Below are 25,322 nucleotides of genomic sequence, written 5' to 3'. Positions count from 1 at the left end.
CAGTGCAGCTCCCTTGCGTTTCCCACATTCTGGCTCTCGTAGAGCCCATGTGTGATTCTTCCTGTCCCCAGGAGGTGGCGGTGTTCCTGCCATGCAGTTCTCTGCCCTCCTTTCCTTACATTGCCTGTCTCTATGACCCCGGGATGTGTGTCCCGAGCCGTCCTGCGCTCCTATGGCCGGTGTGCTGTGCCTGCCCGCGCTCCGAGTATATTGAATACTATAAGTAGATGAGGACATGACACCACACAGCTCAGGCCGCTTACTATACACATAGCGGCCATTTTGCGGCTTGGCATTTCCCCCTAGGAGGGCGGGGCCAGGTTTGAGTCGCCTTCGTCTGACGTAATTCCGGGCAGACCAGAGAGCGGCGGACATGGTGAGTGAGCATCTTTCTCCTGTACAAGCCGGGCTATAGTGACACAGCGGGGCCCACACTCCGCCTGGGGACCCCAGCTTGGGTAAAGAACACTGGGACATGTCCGGGGCCCTCCAGCTGCAGTGCTGGGCTGTTGGTGTTGCTGGTGGCTGTGTTCTCAGTGGTGGTCGTCGCTGGCTGGACATGCTGGGAGTTGTAGTTTCCCCCGGATAGGATGTGACTGCAGTGTGCTCTTCCTATACAGTCTGGTGGTAATAAATAGGCCCTGTGGCCCCTCCCCCTTGTACTGGGACTAGTGTCATAGGCACTATGGGGGCCCCTCTGGTGATTGTAATAAGACCCAGGAATCTGACACCCCTGCACCATTCTAGTGGGGCCATCAAAGCAGAAATCTGTTTAGGATCTCGGTTGCAGCGTAATGTTTATACTGGTAATAAAAAGTCGCAGGGATCGCCTTCTGAATGCCTGGAAGCTGCCGCTCCACCACCCTCTGAATAGCGATCCACCATGGAACATGTTTCAGAGTGCCGCCCATGTAAAGAAATCCTAAGGCCCCATTTCTAACACACGTCACATAAACACGCATTTTTCCCACACGTCTTTTCCGTTGAATGGTTTTCCCTTGAATGGGCTGCACTGTGTGTGACCACAGCGCCAAACATGTTTCTGCACTTTGTTTACGTTCTGACGTATTTGTCATGCTCAAAAACATCTGGATGCGTTTAGGGTGCCATTAGGAAATGCGCAGATCTGAACAGAGCCTTAGGCTCCATTCAGGTGGAATTGCTGCCATTCTGCTTGTGATTTGAAAACGCTGTGAAAACGCACACTCGCGAGTTCCACATGCGCTCCAGAAAGCTGCCATGGACTCTGCTTCTCCCTGAGGCTCTGGATGAGGAGCCCGAGGGGACCCCGCAACCCGAGAGGAAGATGTCCCTGTGCAGTTGTGAGACCTGTGGAAGTGTAGAGGCAAAGTAGACATGTCCCGGATGTATGAAGTACTCCTTTACCCTGTATAAGGCTAGGTTCACACCTCTGCAGGTTGTGTTTGAGCCGTTTCTGCATTGCGTTTTGCGTTGCATTTTGAGTTTTTGCACTTGCATTTTTACTGCATTTTTTAATGCATTTTGCAGGGGGTTTTTTTTTTGTAATTTTTTTAATCACTTGCCTACAGGGCACTTATACCCCTTCCTTACCAGGCCAATTTTCAGCTTTCAGCACTGTCGCGCTTTGAATGACAATTGCGCGGTCATGCAACACTGTACCCATAAGAAATTTTTATAATTTTTTTTTTTTTTTTTTTTTAGACAGAGCTTTCTTTTGGTGGTATTTAATCACCACTGGGTTTTTCGCTAAACAAACCAAAAACTGAAAATTTTGAAAAAAAAAGTTTTTTCTTAGTTTTTGTTATACAATTTTGTAAATAAGTGATTTTTCTCCTTCACTGATATGCAACAATGAGGCTGCAGTGATAGGCACTAATACGTGGCAGTGATGGGCACTGCTGAGGAGGCATTGACAGACATCGCTGAGGAGGCATTGACAGGCAGCACTGATGGGCACTGAAAGGCAGCACTCATTTATGGCACTGATAGGCGGCACTGTCTGGCACTGATAGGTGACACTGAAAGGCAGCTCAGATGGGGACATATGTGGCATTGATGTGCACTGGTAGGCACTGATATGTGGCATTGATGTGGCACTGGCAGGTGGCATTGATGAGCACTAACAGCTGACATTGATGGACACTGACAGGTGGCACTGCTGGGGCTACACTGATCATCATGGCACACTAATCATCAGTGCTCTGATGATCAGTGTACATGTCCCCTCTGAGGAATGCCAATTACTGGCTCTCCTCTCCTCTGTCAGCGTGACAGCTGGTGAGGAGAGAAATGCCGATAACCGGCATTTCCCTATTTACATGTGATCAGCTGTGATTGGACACAGCTGATCACATGACCGAGCTGACATCTTCGGCTCTTTCCATTGATCGGTGATCCGCTGCATCCGAGGGACACAGTGCACCACTGATCGCCACGCTGCGCGCCCCCCGCGGTTAGAGTGGGAAGATGTCATGTGATATCCTCCCAGATAGAGAGAACCGCCTTGCGCCTGCCATTTCCTTATATGGCGAGTGGGAGGCGGTTAAAAAATGTTTCTGCGCAAGACACAATCCAAAAGTGGCAAAACACAGAAAAAACACAATACATGCTTTTCTGCAGAATTTCCATTGAAGTTTATATAACCAAAAATGCAACTTTTTGCGTTAACAGTCCCTGTCCTTTTCCAAAACACGCAGTGGATGAAAACGCAGAGATGTGAATGTGTCCCATAGGAAATCATGTTAAATGGACTGTAGTGTGTTTCTGCAAACCACTGCAGAAAACGCTTAGGTGTGAACCTGGGGTAAAGAAGCAAAAAGTGGACTCTGCTTGCAGCGGAGTCGGAGACAAGGCGGCTTTTGTGCCCCTAAATAAATTCTGCGACATAGACCTGCTGAGTGATTATGCCCGAAGGGTTTCGGATCGCTCCTCAAGAGATTCAACTTTACCTCGAAACACGACTAATAAATATTTGAACTTCTTAAAGAATAGAGCTCAGAAACATGACATAGATCTGAAAATTTTTCCTATTGGATCTTCAAAAAGAGCAAATTCTACATTTCATAACAAAAAAGAGCAAAAATTCTTTTGGCACTTGAAGCTTGTGTCTTGATGACAGGACACTGTGAAATTCTAAAACATTACATTGATCCAATTATCTGACAAAGGTTAAAAGAGTTTGTGGGATCTTCGTGTGATGTAAAGGTATTTATGTAGGCAGAAAAGAGAGAGCCTGGTCCAAAGAGGTACTATGAGCTGGACACCAGTGAAAGAAAGTGAGAGAAAATCTGAAAATGAAAACCATAATTGAGTTCCCAACTGTGTGTGTGACATTGAAAGGCTTCAGCGAAGACATAGTGCTGATAGATCAAGGAAATAAACCCTCACCATCTGTTTTATGAAGGGTGAAAATGTAGTCCATCTCATTGTGTAAATAAAAGGAGGACTCTGTCCCCCACAGTTATTACCTTTTGTACCACCAGCGCCTCCCTCTTAGATTGTAAGCTCCCAGGATCAGGCCCTTCTAACCCTCTTGTATTGAACTGTACTGTTGCTGTATTGTCTCCCTTTATAGTGTGTATATATATTTACTGAGCAAACGTGGCGCTATATAAATCCTGTATAATAATAATAATAATTCATTTCAATGGCATTTTTGCCATGATCGCAGCACGTTGTGCAGCGCAACAAACGTCCCGCGATCGCGCAAACAAAGTTGTGGGATGCGTGACACCCAAAAACAGGTTACGGAACCTTTTTATGGAGCGTCACAAGTCCTGAGATTTTGCTTGCTCGATCGTGGTGCGTTTTGTCATGTGCAAAAAACGCCCCGTGTGTTCAGGTGCCATTGAAATGAATGGCACCTGAACACACAAATGTGCATTTTCACAGCGTGTTTTCAAATCGCAAGCAGAATCGTGCCGATTCTGCCTGCAAAATGAAACGCCCAGTCGTGAATGGAGCCTTTAAGTGTATCTAAACCGAAATGTTTACTTTAGATTTCTGTGGAGTGGGGACGTTAGACCCCTTGGCAGGTTTTTATTGTCTCATTTCCCCATTGTGGAGATCCACCTCCTTCTTTTTTTTTTTTTTTTACCTGGTGACCATTGTCACTGGCACAGGAAGAGACGGAAAGTCCAAATATTTTAAGTTGCCACAGAACACAAATAGAGGGGAAATCTTCCATTGGGGAGACTTGTTTTCTGTGATACCTTAAGAGGGGATTTTCCTTACTTTTGTAGAGATTTCCTATTATTTCCTGTGTCATCTGTAGGACAGGAAGTGAAGCACAATCTCCCTGAAAGGACACAGGCAGCTAAAAGCAAACAAACCGGTTTTAAACCTTTTCCTGCTCGATACAAAACTAAGCATTGTTTTGGCTTTACAATCAACGGAATCACTAAAGGGACCCATTCTTTAAATGAAAGAGGAGCAGAGAAACATCACTAGCATGAGCCATGGGGAAGGTGGGTGGGGGGGGGGGGGTAAGTGTAGCTATAATTAGTGCTCTATTGTGGTGGATGATCACATTATAGAAGGACCCATAAAAGGTGTGTGCGTGTGTTGGGGGGGGGGGGGGGCACTACATTTTTTAAAAGAACACTTGCCAGAAGTTAGTAAGGTTTCTTAAAGCCCTTGGGGGCGGGGGAGGGGGGATGGTCAGTGCATGTAGCATTTGTTCCTGTTAAACTTTGCACTGTGGTTTAGAAACACAATGTTATTTTTTAGAACGTCTATTATGATATATATATTAATATTCTATAAATAATATATTATTTCTGTCAGTGCTGGCTATAGCTTCACCCCAGGCAAAATATGGGTGTACCTATGGGGTGGGGGGGTACAGCCAGCATTGAAGCCACCTTTCCATTCTGCAGCTATCCTTCCTTTGCAGCCTGTGCCTCCTCTGCTCCCTTTGTCCTGTGAAAAGCCTGAACTCTCACAGCTGCCAGTTTTGGGGCAGATTACTGCTAGTAGTAGCTGAAGGCTTGTAGTGTGAGAGATGGTGACTTTGGTAGAGCGCTGTCATTCACAAAAATGCAAGTCGACAGCTACTACACTAAACTGTCTCGGACAAATGTAGTAGCTGCTGGCTTGCGCTGCTCTCTGTTTGTGTATTTGTGAATGATAATGCCCCTCTCCAGCTACCCACATTCACAATACAAGCTACCAGCAGATTTAGGGTGGTGTATGTTTGCATAGTGTCATGTACTTCATAATAAAGTTATTTTTTTGTTTTTTTTCATGTGCATTTTTTGGTTTCTATTTTGGTTCCTCTGCCTGCATACTTGATGGTGCTGGTTTGTGTTTTTGAGACAAAATCTTTCAGTATGTCACTAAATTGATTGAATGATGAATGGAGGGTATGTGGTTTTCCAATTTTTTTTATTTTTATTTGAAGACCAGTTTAGTCCTATTTAATTAAAATATAACGAATTGCAAAAGCTTTTGTTAGGTTTGGATAGAGCAGTGAGGGGTAACAAGCCCTGTCAGGTTTTTATTGCTGTCTGTGACCCTCTTTAGGGAGATTCACCCTCTCTAGTTCAGTGATCGGTTGTGTGTGCAGTGCATTTTTCAAAGTCCTGCTTAAAAAAGCCCCCCCAATTGAAATCATTGGACCATATTGAAAACGTACCTACGTTGCGTTTTTGATGTGGTTTGTGAGTCACATGTCCTTTAAAAAAAAACAAAAAAAAAAAACGGCACCAATAACAAAGCATATGTGTTTTTGCTGTGTATCGGTGTGAAAGTAGCCTAAATCAAGCCAACAGTGTGTAGTGTTATGATATGCCGGCAAACCAAATTTAATTTGGCTCTTCTGTTCTGATATCAGAGGGCTTGGCAGCCAGGATGCTACCCCCTTAGCCTGGTATGTACTTATTTTTTATGGGACCCATTCATGGATACAAATGTGCCAAAGCAGAAAAAATCCAGGCTTCACCCCCAATGTACAGGGGTTTTCCTAGCCTTGTATATGTTATATCTTACCTATGACTGTAAGAAGCATCCGTTATGTTATTGAACTGTCAGATATTTATGTTTAGATAAAATTATTATTATTGGGGGGACCAAATCCCTGAAAAGAAAGCACTGCAAGGTTTTCATAGTCCGGATTACTGTTGTTGTTCCTAAAAGTAAACTCATTGGTGATAACACTGTTGGTCTTTTTTCCTTCAGGGTCAAAGTCAGAGTGGTGGTCACGGCCCTGGAGGAGGCAAGAAAGATGACAAGGTAATAATCACTGTGGCATTTCACTGAGAGTACATTTTATTCGAACTGTAACTGTGTGTTTTACTCAACAGAACCTGTGAAACCAAAGAGCAGGATTAAAATGCTTTCTAAAAAGTTAAAAAACAATTTCAGTTTTTTAAGGCCTCGTTCACATTGGCATACGTAAGCATACGCATGTGATGAGGCCCTGTTTGCCCACACCGTGTTCCATGCATCCCTGTGCAGCTAGTCCCATTCATGATAATCGTGATGCAGTGTTGTACGGACACAGAGGCTGCTCCTATTTTGTCAGTCGTGTGGGTGTGTCCGTGAACACAAACTGTCTGCATCCAGGATCCTGAACCCACAAGCAATGGTTGTGTCTGTGCAGCCGCTGCATCCCAATTGATATGAATGGGACTCTGTAAGGAATGCACAGAACACCTTTGCATCCCCATGTGGGCAAGGACGGCCCTCACACAGGAGTTTGTTTAGGTACACCCGTGTGAATGAAAATATTTTTTTTCCTAGTAATGCGGAATAGCAAAGTCAGAAGCCACAGGCTTATTTATCAAGTGTCATAAAAATGATCAGACAGCTTTACAGCTGCCCAGATCTCTTTTACAGAAAAGTTGGCATCTGGCAAGTAAAAACAGAAAAACAAGCTCATGGCTGCTATTGCTGCCATGAGCTTGTTTTAACTTCTTCAAGCACTGGAAATACTGAACACATTAAAGGTGCTGAAGAGGTAAATTGCTTATTAAACTCTAGTGCACCTCATAGCATAAGCCACATACTCTTTTACTGTGCAGTAGGATGGTTTATCTGAGGGAGTTTAACCTCAAATATGTTTAGCTGTGTTGAATCATCTCTTACATGATAACATGTATAATTTTATAAACCATTCTTCTATAAAAATGCAAGTTGTAAACCTGGGCTTGTTAAACCTTTGAGCTCGTTGTGTGTGGTGCTTGGGCCTAGATCTAAAGGAGAGGCAGATGCCAGGATAACATTCGTTTCTATGTGTGTTCCTTAAGGATAAGAAGAAGAAGTATGAACCGCCAGTACCTACTCGAGTTGGGAAAAAGAAAAAGAAGACGAAAGGGCCCGATGCCGCTAGTAAACTTCCTCTTGGTGAGTACTCACTTAGAGCCCAATTGAACATTCAGTTTAAATCTGCTGAATTCATTCCAGGTATATCAAAAGGTGTTCAATGTCTAGCAGTTTCTTTCTAAAGCAGTTACAGCCAGAGTGGAAAAGCCTGTTTGCTGTCAGTGGTTGCAGAGTGGGACCTTTGCGTTTTGTGGAGAAGGAGAGGTCTTATTGTAGAGGTTCTGTGTTATTGTAGAGGTCCAACACGCCCCTTTCTGAGTCTGAGCTACAGCTCTGCAATCTACAAAGATCATGCTCCCTGCCGATTGAAGAGTTCTGTCTCTGAATAGCACGATAGGTGCTGTACTTCTGCAGAGAGAGAGATTAGTGTCTACTCAGTGAGAGCAAGGGTCCCACTCTGGAACATGCTGGCGCATGGTACATGCTTTTCTACTCAAGCCGTGGCTGATTTAAAAACAAAAAAGCACTGTAAGACTATGTTTTTTTTTTTGCATTTGGAATGTATTTTGCTAATTTAAACCGGAAGTTATTGGATTTAGTAATCAATAGCTGATCGCAGGTGCAATGCAGGGCTCCTGCAGACTGTCAGTGTAAGCTGTCTGCTCGTACCTCGTACGAGCAGGCAGTTAATGACAGGAAGACTCAGTGAACTACCTAGAGCGCTCAGCAGCAGCTTAGTAGTTCATTGAGAACCATAGGCCATCAGCCGGAAAGTACGTTCATTCACAGAACTCTGTGATAAATGATGCAGCTGTGTGGGCGGAGCCTGGCGCATCGCTCTTTCCAAATTCTCTCTGTGGGTGCAGGGGGAAGATCCCCAGCCCTCTGTAACAGGGAGGGGGGATGGGGGAGCGGCTGCAGAAGCAGGAGCATGTTACATGTTCCAACCTACAAATGTGTGGAAACGTGTAGATTGTAAGCTCAAAAGAGCAGGGCCATTTATCACATTGTATTGTTTTTGTACTGTCGCATGTTCTGTCTCCCATTGTAATGTACAGCGCTGAGCGAACTGTTGGCGCTTTATAAATACTGTATAATAATAATAATTTTTCCAAAGGTGAACTTATCCTTTAAGCTGGTGGTACTCAGAATTAATGGGCAAGTTAATGACATGGATCACCCATGGGTTTGATCTGATGGTCTCTATGGCTATTCATTTTTCTTCTCCCTGGGTGGCAAAAGTGGCTAGTTGCTAATTGGGGGTTGTCTTTATTGCTGGCCATACATGAATCGAAATTCGATCCATGTATGGGCTAGCTGGTTGTACAGAAGAAAATATGTCGATCGACTTGTGTACAGCCAGTCTGCTGGGTTTTTCTTAAATGATCAGTACCCCCTGTCTGTAGCCGACAACACTGATCATTGTATTGTCCTGGGGGATGGGGGGAGGCATCCCACTGGAAGAGTACAATAGTAAAGCGGGAATTATTCCCCCATCCACCTCGAATGTGTGGTTGTGAGGAATCCCTTCATTTTATTTTTTTTTAATCATTCAATGTGCTGGTTGAATTTAAAAAAAAAAAATTAACCTTGTAGGACCAGCCTATATGTACCCAACCTGATGAAATTAGAGCTGAATGTTAATCGGAATGCATATTTACTCTTACAAGGCTATTTCTGGTAGTCCATAACAGGTGATGAGAGCAAGTCTTTGTTGGTAGCATTTAACTGGTGCTTCTTGTTTGTTTTGCAGTAACACCACACACACAATGTAGGCTGAAGCTCCTGAAAATGGAGAGAATTAAAGATTATCTCCTCATGGAGGAAGAGTTTATTAGAAATCAGGAGCAGATGAAGCCCCTGGAGGAGAAACAGGAGGTGAGGAAACTCGTGATATATATCGGTGGCATTTGAGTCCTACACTGGGTCAGGTCCTCAACATATTCTTTCAAGCAGAACAACCTAAATAAATTGGGTTGGGGAAGTGGGCTTCTTTTGTACGGTATAATAGTACAGTCTTTTTCAACCAGGCAGCCCAGAGGTTTCTTCAGGGGTAAACACAAATACAACACCTCCTGCGCTCAGGGACCCAGACCACTGGAGGGCTGATGGATCAATAGTATAAACATGATAAAGATGTATGGAAGTTCTCTCCCAAACCGATCAAAGGCTGTGCAGCTCCAACACAAAGCTGGGGAAGCTTGATACAAACAGCAGTAAAGAACAAAAACAGAGCGCACAAACTTTGCGCATTACCTCAGTAAACAGTAAATTTATTGATTTAGGACAGTGGTGGGCAACCTTTTTTTTCAACTGAGCCAAATCTCGCCAAAACCACGATTGAAATTTATTTTGAGAGCCACATTTTTAAAACTGAAAATACATAGGATGGTACACTGTTTTTAGTTTCAATAAGTTTTTATAGTAATTCATCCCCCATATAGTAATTCATCCCCCATATAGTAATTCATCCCCCATATAGTAATTCATCCCCCATATAGTAATTCATCCCCCATATAGTAATTCATCCCCCATATAGTAATTCATCCCCCATATAGTAATTCCTCCCCCATATAGTAATTCCTCCCCCATATAGTAATTCCTCCCCCATATAGTAATTCATCCCCCATAGTAATTCATCCCCCATATTAATTCATCCCTCATATAGTAGTAGTAAGTAAGTAGCAAGTAGTAAGTCAAGTCCCTCCTGTGTCAATTCACTTACCTTTGCTCCGCGCGTTCCTCTCGCCGTGCTCCCCGCGCCGTTCCGGTCTTCAGGGCGGACTGTGAGAGGAGCCTAGCTCCCCTCACGTTCGTCACGCTGCCCCGCCTACACACATCCTGACAGCCAATCACTAGCTATCAGGATGTGAGTGGCAGCGAGACTGGCCAATCATTGCTGGGCTAGCTGCAGAGTCCTCGGCCACCCGAGAGGAGGGAGGGGAGGGGAGCGGCCGCCGGAGGGGAGGGAAGGGAGGGGAGGGGAGCGAGCGCCCGGCACACAGAAGAGCCGCATTAAAATGTGTAAAGAGCCGCATGTGGCTCGCGAGCCGCGGCTTGCCGACCACTGATTTAGGAGATATGCTCACAAGAGTAGTATATCTCCTAAATCAATAAATTTACTGTTTACTGAGGTAATGCGCAAGGTTTGTGCGCTCTGTTTTTGTTCTTCACTACAGTTTCTTCAGGAGTGCCTTGACAAAATGTCTAAAAATTGCCCAAAAATTGTATACAAGCCAGCAGGTGGAACAAGTCTGCCTTTTTAGTTACACAAAGCCATCAGCTGATATGGAGGATGTTGATCACCTGCATGGCACCCTTTTTTGACCCTCCCCTCTCTGTCAGTAATGGGGTCAGATTAGCTGAGTGATAGAGAAACTGCAGAGAAACATTGAAATACTATTCGGTATCAGTAAAAGTGTATTTGCTTTGGAAAAATAAATCCCCTTTAACATTGGGTGCCCTACAAGTATGGGTGTTGCATTTGGTAAAACTTAGAATGTGGGTTTTTTTTTTTTTTTTACATTTTCGAATGGGGTGCCTTGAGACTGTCCATAATTTTAAAGGGTGCCTCAAGATTGTTCAGAACTTTAAAGGGTGCCTTGACTGAAATATTGTTAAACACTGTAATAGAAGTACAGAGAAAGTTTGGGCTCCAGCATAGTGTGCAGTTCTGATCTCTCTCTTGTACTTGACCCAGTGACTTTTAATATTACATGACCAAATCACAATGGCCAATTCGTGCACACAAGGGCTGGCAGCAAACCGCCTTCTCTGCTCACTGTGTATTATTGTAAATAATGTGCACCCCCCCTATAACATAGACGTCTCTTTCCTATGGCAGTCCTACTGCCTTTTTAGGCTTGTTTTATGTGGCAGGTGTGTCCAGGAGCATTGTAACCATCCAAATACGTTTGTTACAATTGCAGGACCATATTCTAACTAGGTTGGGATATGGGTTCTAATTTAAAGCCCTGCTGCAAACTGCTTCTAAATTTACCCATCCAAACTCCCCCCACCCCCAGTTGGGCTTGCATTGTACATGATGACTTCAGAAAGCTGTGAACCATCAGGCAGCAACGAGGAGCTGCTTCAGGGGCTTGGCCATACAGTGAGGAGGAAGCCTGTGAAAGTGAAGAATAAGGAAAGTATTTCATGTCATTATTTCCAAACAAGTGTTCAAACCATGCAGTGCAGAGGGGCCCACTGCATGGGTAAATTTAATAGCAGTAGCCCACAGTGGGGCTTCAAATTTTAAAGTTGGGTCCTGGGTGCAGTTCAGGTGTGGATTTACAGAACCAGAGACATTCAAATTTGAGCCATTACTGTTTGACTTAAATAACTCAACTTACATTGCTGTGTCTTTTTAGGAAGAGAGGTCCAAGGTGGATGACCTGCGAGGAACCCCCATGTCTGTGGGCACATTAGAGGAGATTATTGATGACAACCATGCCATTGTTTCTACATCTGTCGGGTCTGAGCACTATGTCAGCATCCTGTCATTTGTAGATAAAGACCTGTTGGAACCGGGCTGCTCTGTTCTGTTGAACCACAAAGTGAGTCGTTGGATTGTATGTCATTAAACAATAGTTATGAGGGATAACTGAACATGTGATTAACCACTTTATATCCGAGTGCAATTATGCTACCTGCACTGAGGAGTGAAAACATGACTAACTACTTGAAGACCGGGCTTTTTCTGTCACTTTTTGTTTTACATGTAACAATCCTAACCCAATTTTTTTATTAAAATATAAAAGATAATGTTACGCCGAGTAAATAGATCCCAGACCAGACATATCACACTTTAAAATTACGCACACCCGGGTGGGCCAACTGAGTATTGATATCAATACAAAGGGGGGGCCAACTCAATATTGAACCATGCGAACTAACAGTTGGATGCCATTAAAAGTCATGTACGTGTAAAGGCAGGCGTCCCAACACTTTTGACAATATAGTGTATGTGGTCTTTAGCTATTGACTCCGCAGACAGTTGGCGACTTCTGCGCACTGTGTACTTTAGAATGCGCTGATCCCGCTCTGTCATTTTTACGTGGTCTACCACTTCATGCCTGAGTTGCTATTGTTCTAAAAAATGATATCACCCCGGTACAACCACATGAAGTCTAATAACGTACCAGTTTGCAAATTCAAGGAAAGGTAGCAGGTTGGTTTCTTGTTGTTTTAGGTTTTTACAGGGTCTGATTATTAGCCATGTAAGTTCAACTACTATTAAGAGATCAAAAACAACAACATAAAGGTTCCGGTTTGAGGTCCATATAAACATCCACTTTTAATAATTTCAATAACTAGTAACAATTGAGTACTGTCCATGATACTTTTTTTTTATTTGCACTAACATACAATTTTGAGACAAGCTTTCGGGGTATGTCCCCTTCTTCAAAGTCCAAGCAGTACTATTACAAATCACAAAGTTTAAGCAGAATGTTAGAAGGGATTGAGAAAAAAAAAAAAAAGGCTACAGATGAGATACATCAAGAGCGAGGAGGGAGGGGGGGGGGATACTACACTCACACAGAGGGGGTCAAACTTCAGATAATCATAAAATCTATTAGCTGAAGCTTGACCCCCTCTGTGTGAGTGTAGTATTCCCCCCCTCGCTCTTGATGTATCTTATCTGTAGTCTTTTTTTTTTTTTCTTCTCAATCCCTTCTAACATTCTGCTTAAACTTTGTGATTTGTAATAGTACTGTTTGGACTTTGAAGAAGGGGACATACCCCTGAAAGCTTGTCCTCAAAATTGTATGTTAGTGCAAATAAAAAAAGTATCACGGACAGTACTCAATTGTTTCTGTCGCAAGTGCACTAATACGGCTACAATCACCTCAAGCAATAACTAGTAACTAAGGATTGAATCTTAGTTGGGAAATGTACTTTTATGACTTTTATTGATCTTATATAAAATGGGGCATTTTGGGTGTCTGAGGATGTCTGATTATGACTGAAATGCAGCTAAACCTGTGTTTGTTTTTTTTTTTTTTTTTTTTTTTTTTTTCCAATCTAGAAATGCATTTTCTGACAGCCATTAGTAAAATTCTCCTTTAACCGCTTCCCGTCCAGCCATAGTCTATAGACAGTGGACCGGAAGTTGTGCAGATGTGGGCTAACCGCGCTTGCGCCCGGGAGTCCAGCAATTGGTATTTTGCCCGGACACAGCAAATCACATTACTGCTGTGTCCGGGCGATCACATGGTGTTTTACCATGTTACTGCTGTGTCCAGTCACACAGTAAACACTAGAAACTGAAACTAAAGTTCGGTTCTCTCTGCTCTTACTGTTAGAGCTGCCAGCCCCAGTACTCCTGATCACTGCCCCAGTGTAGGAACAATAAAGTGTGCACCTAGCCCCTGTCACCTGTCCCAGTGCTAACAATAGCACTGCCATACCCCATACTAATGTCATGATCACCACTATACCAGTGTCCTAATCACTGTCATACCCCATACCAGCACCCTAATGACTGCCATATCCCATACCAGCAACCTGATCACCCCTACTCCATACCCCTTAACACCCAACTTGATCATCACCATACCCCATACCAACATTCTGATCACCGCCATACCCGATACCAGCATCCTGATCATCGCCATACCAGCACCCTATTGACTGCCATATCCCATACCATCCTGATCACTCCTACGCCATACCCCTTAACACCATCTTGATCATCGCCATACTCCATACCAGCATCTTGATCATCACCATACCCCATACCAACATTCTGATCACCGCCATACCCGATACCGGCATCCTGATCATCGCCATACCAGCATCCTGATCACCCCATATACAAATACCAGTGTCCTGATCACTGCCATACCCCATACCAGCGCCATGATTATTATTACTACGAGTTTATATAGCGCCAAAGGGTTTGCTCAGCGCTGTACAATAGGGGGGACAATACATGGCACAGTACAACAACAACAAACAACGTACGAGGGGTAAGAGGGCCCTACTCTTTCGAGCTTACAATCTAGGAGGGAGATTGGTAAAGGTACAGTAGGAAGTGGCTGAGGGGGATGAATTGGTGGGAGGAATGAGGGAGGATGGCCGTTAGGTGAGGGTGGGGTAGGCTTCCCTGAAGAGATGGGTTTTGAGGGAGCGCCTGAATGTGGATAGGGAAGGCGACAGTCTGATGGATTGGGGCAGTGAGTTCCAGAGGATGGGGGAGGACCTGGAGAAGTCCTGCAGTCGTGCATGTGAGGAGGAGACCAGGGAGCAGGATAGAAGGAGGTCCTGTGAGGAGCGAAGGGTACGGGTAGGGTGGTACTTGGTGATCAGGTTGGTGAGGTAGTCAGGGGCAGTGTTGTGAACGGCTTTGTATAGGTCAGGGTTAGGAGTTTAAATTTGATGCGTTGGGCAATCGGGAGCCAGTGGAGGGAGAGGCAGAGGGGGGTGGCAGAGGTGGAGCGGGTGGTGAGATGATCACTGCCATATGCCATACCAGTGCCATGATCACCGCCATACCAGCATCCTGATCACTGCCATACCGCATACCAGCGTCCTGATCATCCTCATACACCATATCAGCACTCTGATCATCTCCATACCCCATACCAGGTTTCTGATCACTACCATACCCCATACCAGCGTCCTGATCACAGCCATACCTCAAGCCAACATCCTGATCACCGCCTTACCCCATGATCACTTGCATACGTCATACCAGTGTCTGGCATTTTATCAGTTTTGATATATATATCCCATAGTTTTTAGACTCTATATCTTTTGCACAGACTAAGTAATATACACTGTTTTGGGTTATTTTTACCCCAAGAATGTAGCAGAATACATTTTGGCGTAAATTTGTGAAGAAAAATTATTTATTTGCAAAATTTTAAAACAAAAACTAAGCAAAAAAAAAGTGTTTTTTCTGTTTTTCTTCATTTAGATAGCAAAAAGAAAAAAAAAACAGTGCTAATTAAATACCACCTAATTAAAGCTCTACCTGTCTCAAAATAAAAGCTACAAATTTCATATGGGTAAAGTGTTGCATGTCTGAGTAATTGTCACTAAAAGTGTGACAGTACTGAAAGCTGAAAATTGGCCTAAACTGGAAGGGGGTGAAAGTGTCTGGACTTAAAATGATTAAACATGCTGTTTGTCTACCATTCAGGTGCATGCAGTGATTGGTGTTCTCATGGATGACACCGATCCCTTGGTAACCGTTATGAAAGTGGAGAAAGCCCCTCAGGAGACGTACGCAGATATAGGTGGACTGGACAACCAGATTCAGGAAATTAAGGTCTGTTGTGTGTGAGTGTATTATTTTTATTTTTAGGTTTTGTTTATTGTGCTTTAGCAAAGGGGTGTTTAATCTGTCTGTAACTGCTTTCATTTTTAAATATTCCTTTTGTTTTTTTAAAGGATAAGTTCACCTTTTAATACATGTTACACCTTTATCCATGGTGTCACATGTTGCTGTATATGCAGCCCCCACACCCACCCAAGCCCCTGTTGTGACAGCAGGTCGGGAATCTTCTGACACCTGCTGTCACAATTTTTAAAAAAAAGCTTCCGGAGTTCTGTGCATGAGAGAACTGCAACTACCGTCAGGCATTGCGGCAGATGGCTTGTAGTTCTCAATGAACTACCGGGACGCTTGTGAGTGCTCTCGTAGTTCATTGATTCTTCCTGACGTTCTATTCAAGGTATGGGCAAACCGCTACACTGACAGTCTGCAGGAGCCTGGCATTGCACCCATGATCTGCTGATAGAGGGTGCAATGCTTTACAGGCTCCTAATATAAATAATGAATGCACATTTTTTTTAATCTGCAAAGAGATGTGCATTTTGTTGTTTTTTTTTTTTTCCCCTAAGGTGAACTTATCCTTTATTAAAGAATGTAGTTTACATAAAATCCTAAAACCAAAACATTCTGTGTATATGTGTATGCTAAGGAAAGATTCTACCCAGATGATTTTGGTGAAAGCAGCCAGAGAATATAACACTGACCTCTGTCTTGTGTTTCCTTTACATGCTGGTACTTTTATATCTGCACTTAGAGCCTCTTTATACTTATACAATAAAAATGCATTTAAATTGTGTTTTTATGCTTTGTGGTGCATTTATGTAAAGTATAACTGTACTTTCCTACAATTATCTTTTAAATGGAACCCCATGCTCCAGGTCTTATACTCACCTGTCCATAATTATGGTCTAACCACACTGTGACCTACAGGAAACTGAACAGGCTGATGGAAATTCCTGGCCAGGCCAGAAGTCTTCCATGCATGTGCAGACAAAGTAACTTATGGAATACACTGGATATGGAATAACCTATGGGAATACACTGGATTTTGCCACTTATGGAAAAGAATACTTGGGGACTGGCTGGGATAGTCTCCAATAATCATAACATAAACTGCTTGTAGGCAAACCTGAAGACAAGTGTAGATGGACTCTACTACACTAAGAAAAGTGCTATAAGGGCTCGTAGGTGACTTCTGTAGAGTTCACACCCCCTATTGACCCCCAATTGGTTTTCTCTACTTGCTCAAAATGCCTTTAAGAATGTTTCTTCTTGGTGCTCTGGTTTCTTGGCATAAGCAAGTGTCCATTGTTGCATAAAGAAAACCCAAAAGTCTCTATATACAGTCTTCTATGATCTGCACAGATTAATATTTTTGTGACCTCTGCATTTTAGGAGTCTGTAGAGCTTCCACTCACCCACCCAGAGTACTACGAAGAGATGGGCATCAAACCACCTAAAGGAGTCATATTGTATGGTCCTCCTGGCACAGGTACTGTGGTTTCAGAATCTGCAGGTTGTTTGTTTGTCCATTCACATATTGTCAAGCTCACCAGAATCTCCTCATAGGTAAAACCCTTCTGGCCAAGGCTGTAGCCAACCAGACATCGGCTACTTTCCTGAGGGTGGTAGGCTCGGAGCTGATCCAAAAATACCTGGGAGATGGACCCAAGTTGGTGCGGGAGCTTTTCAGAGTGGCTGAAGAACATGCTCCGTCTATTGTATTTATTGATGAAATAGATGCCATTGGGACAAAGAGGTATGGTTCATTTTCCTTTATCAAATGTGACTCATTTATATATTATTCAGTTAATGAAAAGCAATAAGAGGCGAATAGGAAAAAAACTTAGTTTTGTATGGAGTAGTTTCTGGTATCCTAGTTGCCCATTGATTTTACAGTGTACTTCCTACCACCTTTTCCAAAATCACAGAAGTAGTACTTACCTGTGTGATTGTTAACTGTAGTGAAAGTAGCTGATGAAGCTTTGCTTCCTTAGCTTTTCTCTTCAAAATTAAAGAAGCAGCACACTGATTAGGTAAGCTATCTGCAATCCCCTCTGCGAGTCTGACAGTACTGAGCAGGTGGAGGCCACTGACATTTTTTTTCCCTACTCATCTTTTCTGACTGTTTGTCACTAGTTTTGCATTTGGCTAGGGTCAGTGTTACTACTGGTAGCATTAGGCAATACCTAGACCCTACAAAGGTTGCACAGGCAGTAAATGCCTTCAGGGTAGCACATCAATACGTGTCATTGCCAGAAGGTTTGCACTCCTCAAAGCACGGTCCCAACAGCATTTCAGATTCCAGGAGACAGGCAGTTACTCTAGGAGAGCTGGATAGGGTCGTAGAAGGTCCTTAACCCATCAGCAGGACCAGTATCTGCTCCTTTTGTGCAAGGAGGAACAGGATGAGCACTCTCAGAGCCATACAAAATGACCTCCAGCAGGCCACTGGTGTGAATGTCTCTGACCAAACAATCAGAAACAGACTTCATGAGGGTAGCCTGAGGGCCCGGCGTCCTCTAGCAGGTCCTGTGCTCACTGCCTGGCACCATAGAGCTCGATTGGCATTTGCCATTGAACATCAGAAATGGCAGGTCCACCACTGGTGCCCTGTGCTTTTCGCAGATGAGAGCAGGTTCATCCTGAGCACATGTGACAGATATGAAAGGGTCTGGAGAAGCCATGAATGTTATGCTGCCAGTAACATCGTTCAGCATGACCGTTTTGGTGGTGGGTCAGTGATGGTCTGGGGAGGCATATCCATGGAGGGACACACAGACCTCTACAGGCTAGACCAGGGGTGGGCAAACTTTTTGACTTGAGGGCCGCAATGGGTTCATATATTGGACCCGGGGGCCGGACCAAGAGTAGATGAATGATGTGTATGTGTCATCCATAGTAAGTATAGTAATATTCCCCCATAGTAAGTATAGTAATATTCCCCCATAGTAAGCATAGTAATTCATCCCCCATATAGTAATTCATCCCCCATATAGTAATTCATCCCCCCTATAGTAATTCATTCCCCATATTAAGTCCCCCCCTGTGTCAATTCACTTACCTTTGCTCCGCGCGTTCCTCTCGCCGTTCTGGTGTAGCATGAAAATCTGTCTCCTATGAGGATCTGTCCCCCTCGACGTATCTGCGCATGTGCCAGTTTCAGGCATTAGCAGCCGATCGACGATCTCCGGCACATGCGCAGATACGTTGAGGGGGACAGATCCTCATAGGAGACAGATTTTCATGCTACACCAGTCTTCAGGGCGGACTGTGAGAGGAGCCTAGCGGGAGCCTAGCTCCACGGGCTGGATTAAAAGGTCCGCCGGGCCGTAGTTTGCCCATTGCTGCGCTAGACAATGGCACCCTGACTGCCATTAGGTATGGGGATGAAATCCTTGAACCCATTGTCAGACCCTACACTGGTTCAGTGGGTCCTGGGTTCCGCCTGGTGCACAACAATGCCCGGCCTCATGTGGCGAGAATATGCAGGCAGTTCCTGGAGGATAAAGGACTTGATACCGTTGAATGGCCCCCACGCTCGCCTGACCTAAATCCAATAGAACACATCTGGGATATCATATTTCGGTCCATCCGACGCCACCAGTTTGCATCTCAGACTGTCTAGGGGCTCATTGATGCCCTTGTCCAGATCTGGGAGGAAATATGCCAGAACACTGTTCGTCGTCTCATTAGGAGCATGCCCCGACTTTGTCAGGCATGCATACAAGCACGTGGGGGCCATACAAACTACTGAGGACCATTTTGAGTTGCTGCAGTGAAATTTCAGCTAAATGGACTAGCCTGCTGCATAATATTTTGACTTTGATTTTGGGGGTATCTTTGAATTCAGTCCTCTGTAGGTTGATAATTTTAATTTCCGTCAAACGATGGGGCATCCTTAATGTTCCTAATACATTGCCCAGTCCATATCAGAATAGATATCCAGCATGATATTTTTTCCCATTGAGATGTGATGTGTTTTCAAAGTGTTCCTTTAATTTTTTTGAGCAGTGTATTTCCCAGATCAATTTCTCCTGTGTTTAAATTTTTTTTAAAAATTGCCGAAGTCCTATGCAAATGAGGGCTATTGGAAGGGGCTCTTACACTGTCAGGCACTGGATTATGCACAAGTGAGAAACTGTGATTAATAAAAGAGCCAATGCCTGGCTTTATATCCATACAAGCAACCCGTACCCTTCAGCCTGGAACTTGAAAGTGAGACAACAGGAGCTAGCCTTGTGGAATGTGCTTTTTTTTTTTTTTTTTTTTTTTTTTTTTTAATTCTGAACTCTTGGGATATTTAAAAGACACTCAATAAAAGAGAAGTATTAGCTTTTGAAAGCCCATACTTCGCCAGCTCTGCACAGACAGCTGAGCGATCAAATGCCGCTGATCACCCCATTATCCTCTGAGCAGAGAGCCATGACCGTTGGTGTCCGGTTCTCTGCTCTGCCTCTCCAGCACCCTTTGGAGCGCTGGGCTGTGGAGGGGGCAGGAGAGGGGCTAGCTCAGACTTTTGATAGATCACTTAGAGGCTGGTCCAGAGTTTTGGGTGGATCCTGACCATATTATCAGGAAACCGGGTCATAGGAGTGCAGAACTAACTGCACTCCTGTAATCCATAGAAGTATAGCCAAAAACCTTTTGCTATTCTCCTTTCATTTAATTCTGTACCATTTTTTTTTTTTTTTTTTTTTTTTTTTTTTTAATGCAAGCAATGTAAATACCCGAATTTGACTTTGCATAAGCCTTATGCAGTTATTTGTACAGAAAAAGTGGCAGAGGAAGATGCAGCAGTATACGAAGCCAATCAGATGTTCTACAGTCCTAACAAGAAGCATGCTAGACAAATAGAGCAGAATAAGAGAGATCTCATCTGTCTGCTGCTTTTCCTTCACTGTTCAACCACAAGCTGAGGGAGGAGCAAAAACTGTAAATGTTACTTATTTTGCAGCAGAAAAAAAATCAGGCCTCCTGCACTGCCAGATAGTAAAAATGGCATTCAAGATTTTTACAAGGGTAATTGTGACTGCATAATCTCCACTAATTTACCCTAAGATGCAAGAGAAACCTATGCTAAGAGTAATATGGGGGCTGTCCGTTCCAATCTGCTTCTGAAAATACTAGTTTTTCTGGCTGCCATGTTGATCACTCTGACTTAAATCTTTCTTGACACAGGTCCACAACATACAATGCAACAAGTTCATTGAACATTTTATCTGCAAACATGTGACTCAAACTTTGAGACTGGGTTCACACACATGCGGTGTGGTATAACGCATGCGTTTCGCACAGAAACCTCACAGCATTCTTGTGCAAATCACATGCGATTTGTGTGTGGTGCAATTGGAGCCATACATTTTGTATGGCTCAAATTGCCCTGCACCAAAAAGGTGCAGGACCCTTTTTTTTGGTCTGCACTAGAATCGGATTGCATGGGTATTCACACCCATGCTTTCCGAGTTTGCACATTGCGTTTTGCTCACCGATTTCAGGGTGTTGTTAACATACACACCTGCAGCGGTTCGCATGAACGGGGTGCAATTCTGCTGCGGTGCAGAATTCGCATAGAAAACGCTGCAAATTCCGCACCGTGTTCTTGTGAACCCAGCCTCAAAGCATGGCAGGCAAGAAGTTCTTGTTCTCAGGAGAGGTCATCAATAGCCGTTTCTCTTTGATCTAAGCCTGGGCTTCCTTTAACCAACACTTTTAATAGTTTGTGCGCTCAGTCATCACTGCATGTTCGGTAATCCGAGAACTAAGAGTACACAAGCTAATTTTTTTTTCCCCTCGTTTTTTCACCTTATAGATACGATTCTAACTCTGGTGGAGAGAGAGAAATTCAGAGAACCATGTTGGAGCTTCTGAACCAGCTGGATGGATTTGATTCTCGAGGGGATGTAAAAGTTATTATGGCCACCAACCGAATAGAAACCCTGGACCCAGCATTAATTAGACCAGGTACAATCTACTACTTCTTCAGACTGTTCCTTCTATTGTGAAAAATTTAGACCCACCTTCATAGATTAGCAGGTGGACAGCAGACCTATCATAGTGGACATGTCCATGTTGAACATTTTTTAAAAAATTCACCTTTTAAGCTAAAAGGAAAAATACAATAAAACACCTCACACCCCACCAGTGTGCCTGGGGCACCTAGACAATGATGATGCCAGAGGCCTTCTGGTAACATGCTGGGAAAGCTTGAGTTGCCAAATCTGGCAAGAGGTGGCTCTATAACAGTGCAGAAGGCTTTGTCATGAGATTTGTGATAACCAGCATACCTAACATTTTGCCAACATGCCAGTAGGCCTGCAACATCATCATTATGGAGCTGCCATGGGCAGAAGCCAGGGTGTAAGGCAAGTATATATTTTCACTTTTCTTCCAAAGTTTAACTTAATTTTTTAAATTTTACTCTGTTTTTACATGTAGGTTTTTTCTGAAAAGGCCTAATACAACATTTTATAGCTAAGAGCTCATTGATTCTGAATGACACTTATGCAATCTCGCCTAGGTCGTATCGACCGTAAAATTGAGTTCCCTCTGCCAGACGAGAAAACAAAGAGGAGAATCTTCCAGATACACACTAGCCGCATGACCCTGTCAGACGACGTCACACTAGATGACTTAATCATGGCGAAAGATGACCTGTCTGGAGCAGATATAAAGGTATGGCCATCTGGGACCCTTTCCAGCTGCTTCATGTGCATGACATGCTTATATTAACCCCTTGGCGCTGACGCCTCCTGGCCTTTTAAGGGTTTCAGAATCCGGGAGGCGGGTGGGGTTTTAGGGTCATGTGACCACTGTGATTCACTGTCACTGTGGTCACATGATTAGGAAAGGTCCCAATCGCAAGAGGAGAGTGGGACCTTTCCGTGAGTACCGAACATGTGTGCTGGTAGTGCGCAGGGCGCACGCTTTCAGCACATAGATTTTTCTTAATTGCACGCAAATGTGCGGCCGCTTGGTATCAAGGCCCAGACGCCGGGAGGCTGCACATTTGCATGCAGCCGGCGCCAAGAGGTTAAAGTGTACTTAAACCCAACAACAGAATATTGTATTTTTGGTCAGGTACTGTATACATTAAAAATAACAAAGTGGAACTATAGGCAATTTTTTTCCCATTTTAGCAAGAATGGGTCTTTTTTTTTTTTTTTTTTTTTTTTCGCCATCTGTGTCCTATTGCTGAGATTTCCCTTCATGTCCCATAGCCAAACAGGAAGTGAGGGGAAAGCCCTACAAATTAAGGGAATTCCTTTGGGATCCACAGGACTAGTGTCCTCATTGGAAGATTTCCCCTCTATTACGTTTCTGGGGACAACCCAAAGTTTGGGGTTTTCTTAAACTTTTCACTTTTGATGATATCGGTAAACAGGACAAATGGAGAGGGTGAATCTCCTTAATGGGGGACACAGCCGTAAAAACTGTCAAGTGTTCTAGGCCCTCTCCACTCTGTCCAAAACTGAAAAAAAAAAAAAAGTTTTGCCTTTCGTTTTACTTTATTATCGCCAAGCTGGCCCAAATTGACTACCATTTCAAAATGATGCGGCTGCTAGGTGTGCTGTAATATACTGTAGTACCATTGACTAGATACAATAAGCAGCTCTGTGTTCCAGCAGCAGTATGGGCGACGTCCTGTCTGGTGCTGGAATTCATTGTAATTTTATCAATGACTGCATGACTTCCGCTGATTAGCAAAGGCAAAGAGATGGGTGGTTGATGGCACAATTTCCACCTCAACCAATCAGAGGAAGCCTTCACTGATAAAAATACAAGGCTTCTCCTGAGTGACAGAGAAGCCCAGCTTTCTTGAAACCCATACACAGATGGGAAATTACCTGTACTGCAGCCAGAACACAGTGCCTGCTATTACAGTATATTACATTGCACGCAGTGGCCGCATTGTTGTATAAAGGAAATAGTTTGTTTTGGCCAGCTTGACCCAAACAAACTAAAGTGATAATAAAGCCGGAATTCTACTGTAACAGTTTTCGGTAATCTACGTAAATGCAGTTGTGCATGCAATGATTGCATAAACAAGCAACTGTGTATATTTTGGCAAAAATATTTAATTCAAAATAGCCCAATAACCTTGACTTTAGCAGCCACATTTTGAAGATCCCAGTCCTGTGGATACAGGGGAGATTTCCTCCTGTGTTTCTGTAAAACAGCAGCTCTAGCACAATGAAGTACACTTCTGATCATAGGGAAAATGTAGCATTGATCAAGGCGGCAGGACCAGCCGATTTGAGGTAGGGAAATCTGCTCCTTCCCCTGGTATATTCCTAGCTGGGGTGTAGCATTAAGGACCAGCACAAGTAATAAATACATAATTCCTACCTAAGAGTTTCTCTTCATTCTCTATTTCATAGCCACAGAGTGAGGAGAGATATCCAAAGCGAGGAGAAAAGCAGTTGTCACCGTAATAGGTGTTCGTATTTCAGGATTTCCCTTCCTTTTCCAGTTCCAAGTACAACAGTACAGTTTTAAATTACCCATCATTTTCCGGCCTAGAGGAATAGTCGTCATAACAAATGGAGAGTAAATCTCCCCGGTGAGGACACGGCAATAAATCTATCCAGAGTTAAAGAAAAACCATGTTCGCTTTAGATTCACTTTAATACCTAAACGAAAAATATCTATACAGCCGTCTTCTAAGCACTATGCTTCTCTGTCTCTACAGGCTATATGTACAGAGGCCGGCCTGATGGCCCTACGTGAGAGGAGGATGAAGGTCACCAATGAAGATTTTAAGAAATCAAAAGAAAATGTCTTGTACAAGAAACAAGAAGGCACTCCGGAGGGCCTCTATCTCTAACCTTCTTTTCTGTATTTTTTTTTTTTTTTCATTGGGTAGGGGAAAATATTAATGTTTGTTTAACTTTGGGCCCTCTAGATGCTGGAATTGGCCTTTGTTCTCCCTTTGGCAAAAGGGTCTATTCATTGCTTGGCAGATGTGTGACAGGACACCTGAAATATACCAGAATGGCATTTGGCACTGGAGGGTGCTAAATAAAACTGTATAAACACAGAACAATGGATTACTGTAATTTGTGTGTTTTACAGACTTTGTGATCTGCATTCTGTGACATTTAGCCCTGGTTCACACTGAATGTGGCTAAAATCACGTTAGTTCACGTGAAGTAGTGCGATTTGTACCTCCGATTTCACTGCGGCTTGCAACTTCATTTAACAGATGTCAATGCAAATCGCAATGAAATTGGAAAAAAAAGTAGTGCAGAAACTATTTTTTAAATTTTTCTACGTCAAATCACACTGATTTAAGACCGTGCCATAGAAATACATTAGATGCAACTTCAGGTGCAATTTGTAGATCGTCTGTCGCACCTGAAGTCTCACCGCTGTGAACCAGGGTGAAGTCTGCTAGTTCAGCACTTCCTGTTTTAGGAAGACAGCACACTGTCCTGGTCTCCCAACTGTGTTTCTGCGGTGTCACATGGTCTTCTGATGGAGAGGAAAAGCGCCCCTTCAACGAAACATTAGGCAAGTATCTCCGTGTCATATGGGTTACGAATGCATGCTACAACACACACATTATGCAGACATTATCTGCTGTTGTCAGGAACCGAAACCTGGCCTGGAAAATACCAAGAAGCAATAGTGGGAAAGCATGTAGACAGGAAGTGGCCGGCAAAAAGGCTACAGGGGATCAGCAGCACTGAGATGCAACAAAGGATAAAAAATTGTCAATTATGTAGAAACTTTGTTTTTTTTTTTGTTTTGTTTTGTTTATAGCACTAAGAGCAAAAGAAAAGATAGTCAAGTG

General features: G+C 43.6%; 1 protein-coding gene and 1 pseudogene across 1 annotated transcript; both read left to right on the top strand.

Annotated features, from left to right (window-relative positions):
* Positions 1-226: 226 nt before the first annotated feature.
* Positions 227-24,572, top strand: PSMC1 (proteasome 26S subunit, ATPase 1). Its single transcript, XM_089682829.1, has 11 exons — positions 227-376; positions 6,160-6,213; positions 7,230-7,326; positions 8,999-9,123; positions 11,616-11,801; positions 15,392-15,520; positions 16,922-17,018; positions 17,096-17,285; positions 21,339-21,490; positions 22,047-22,201; positions 24,219-24,572. Exons 1-11 carry the CDS (start codon positions 374-376, stop codon positions 24,351-24,353), a joined length of 1,323 nt encoding a protein of 440 aa, XP_089538955.1. The 5' UTR covers positions 227-373; the 3' UTR covers positions 24,354-24,572.
* Positions 1,220-3,383, top strand: LOC149473153 (box C/D snoRNA protein 1-like; annotated as a pseudogene).
* Positions 24,573-25,322: the final 750 nt, after the last annotated feature.

Source organism: Staurois parvus, unplaced genomic scaffold (genome assembly GCF_062004578.1).
Source record: "Staurois parvus isolate SC_StPar_1 unplaced genomic scaffold, SC_StPar_1.0 ptg000018l, whole genome shotgun sequence".
NCBI lineage: Eukaryota > Metazoa > Chordata > Amphibia > Anura > Ranidae > Staurois > Staurois parvus.
This window is presented reverse-complemented; position numbering and strand designations above follow the sequence as displayed.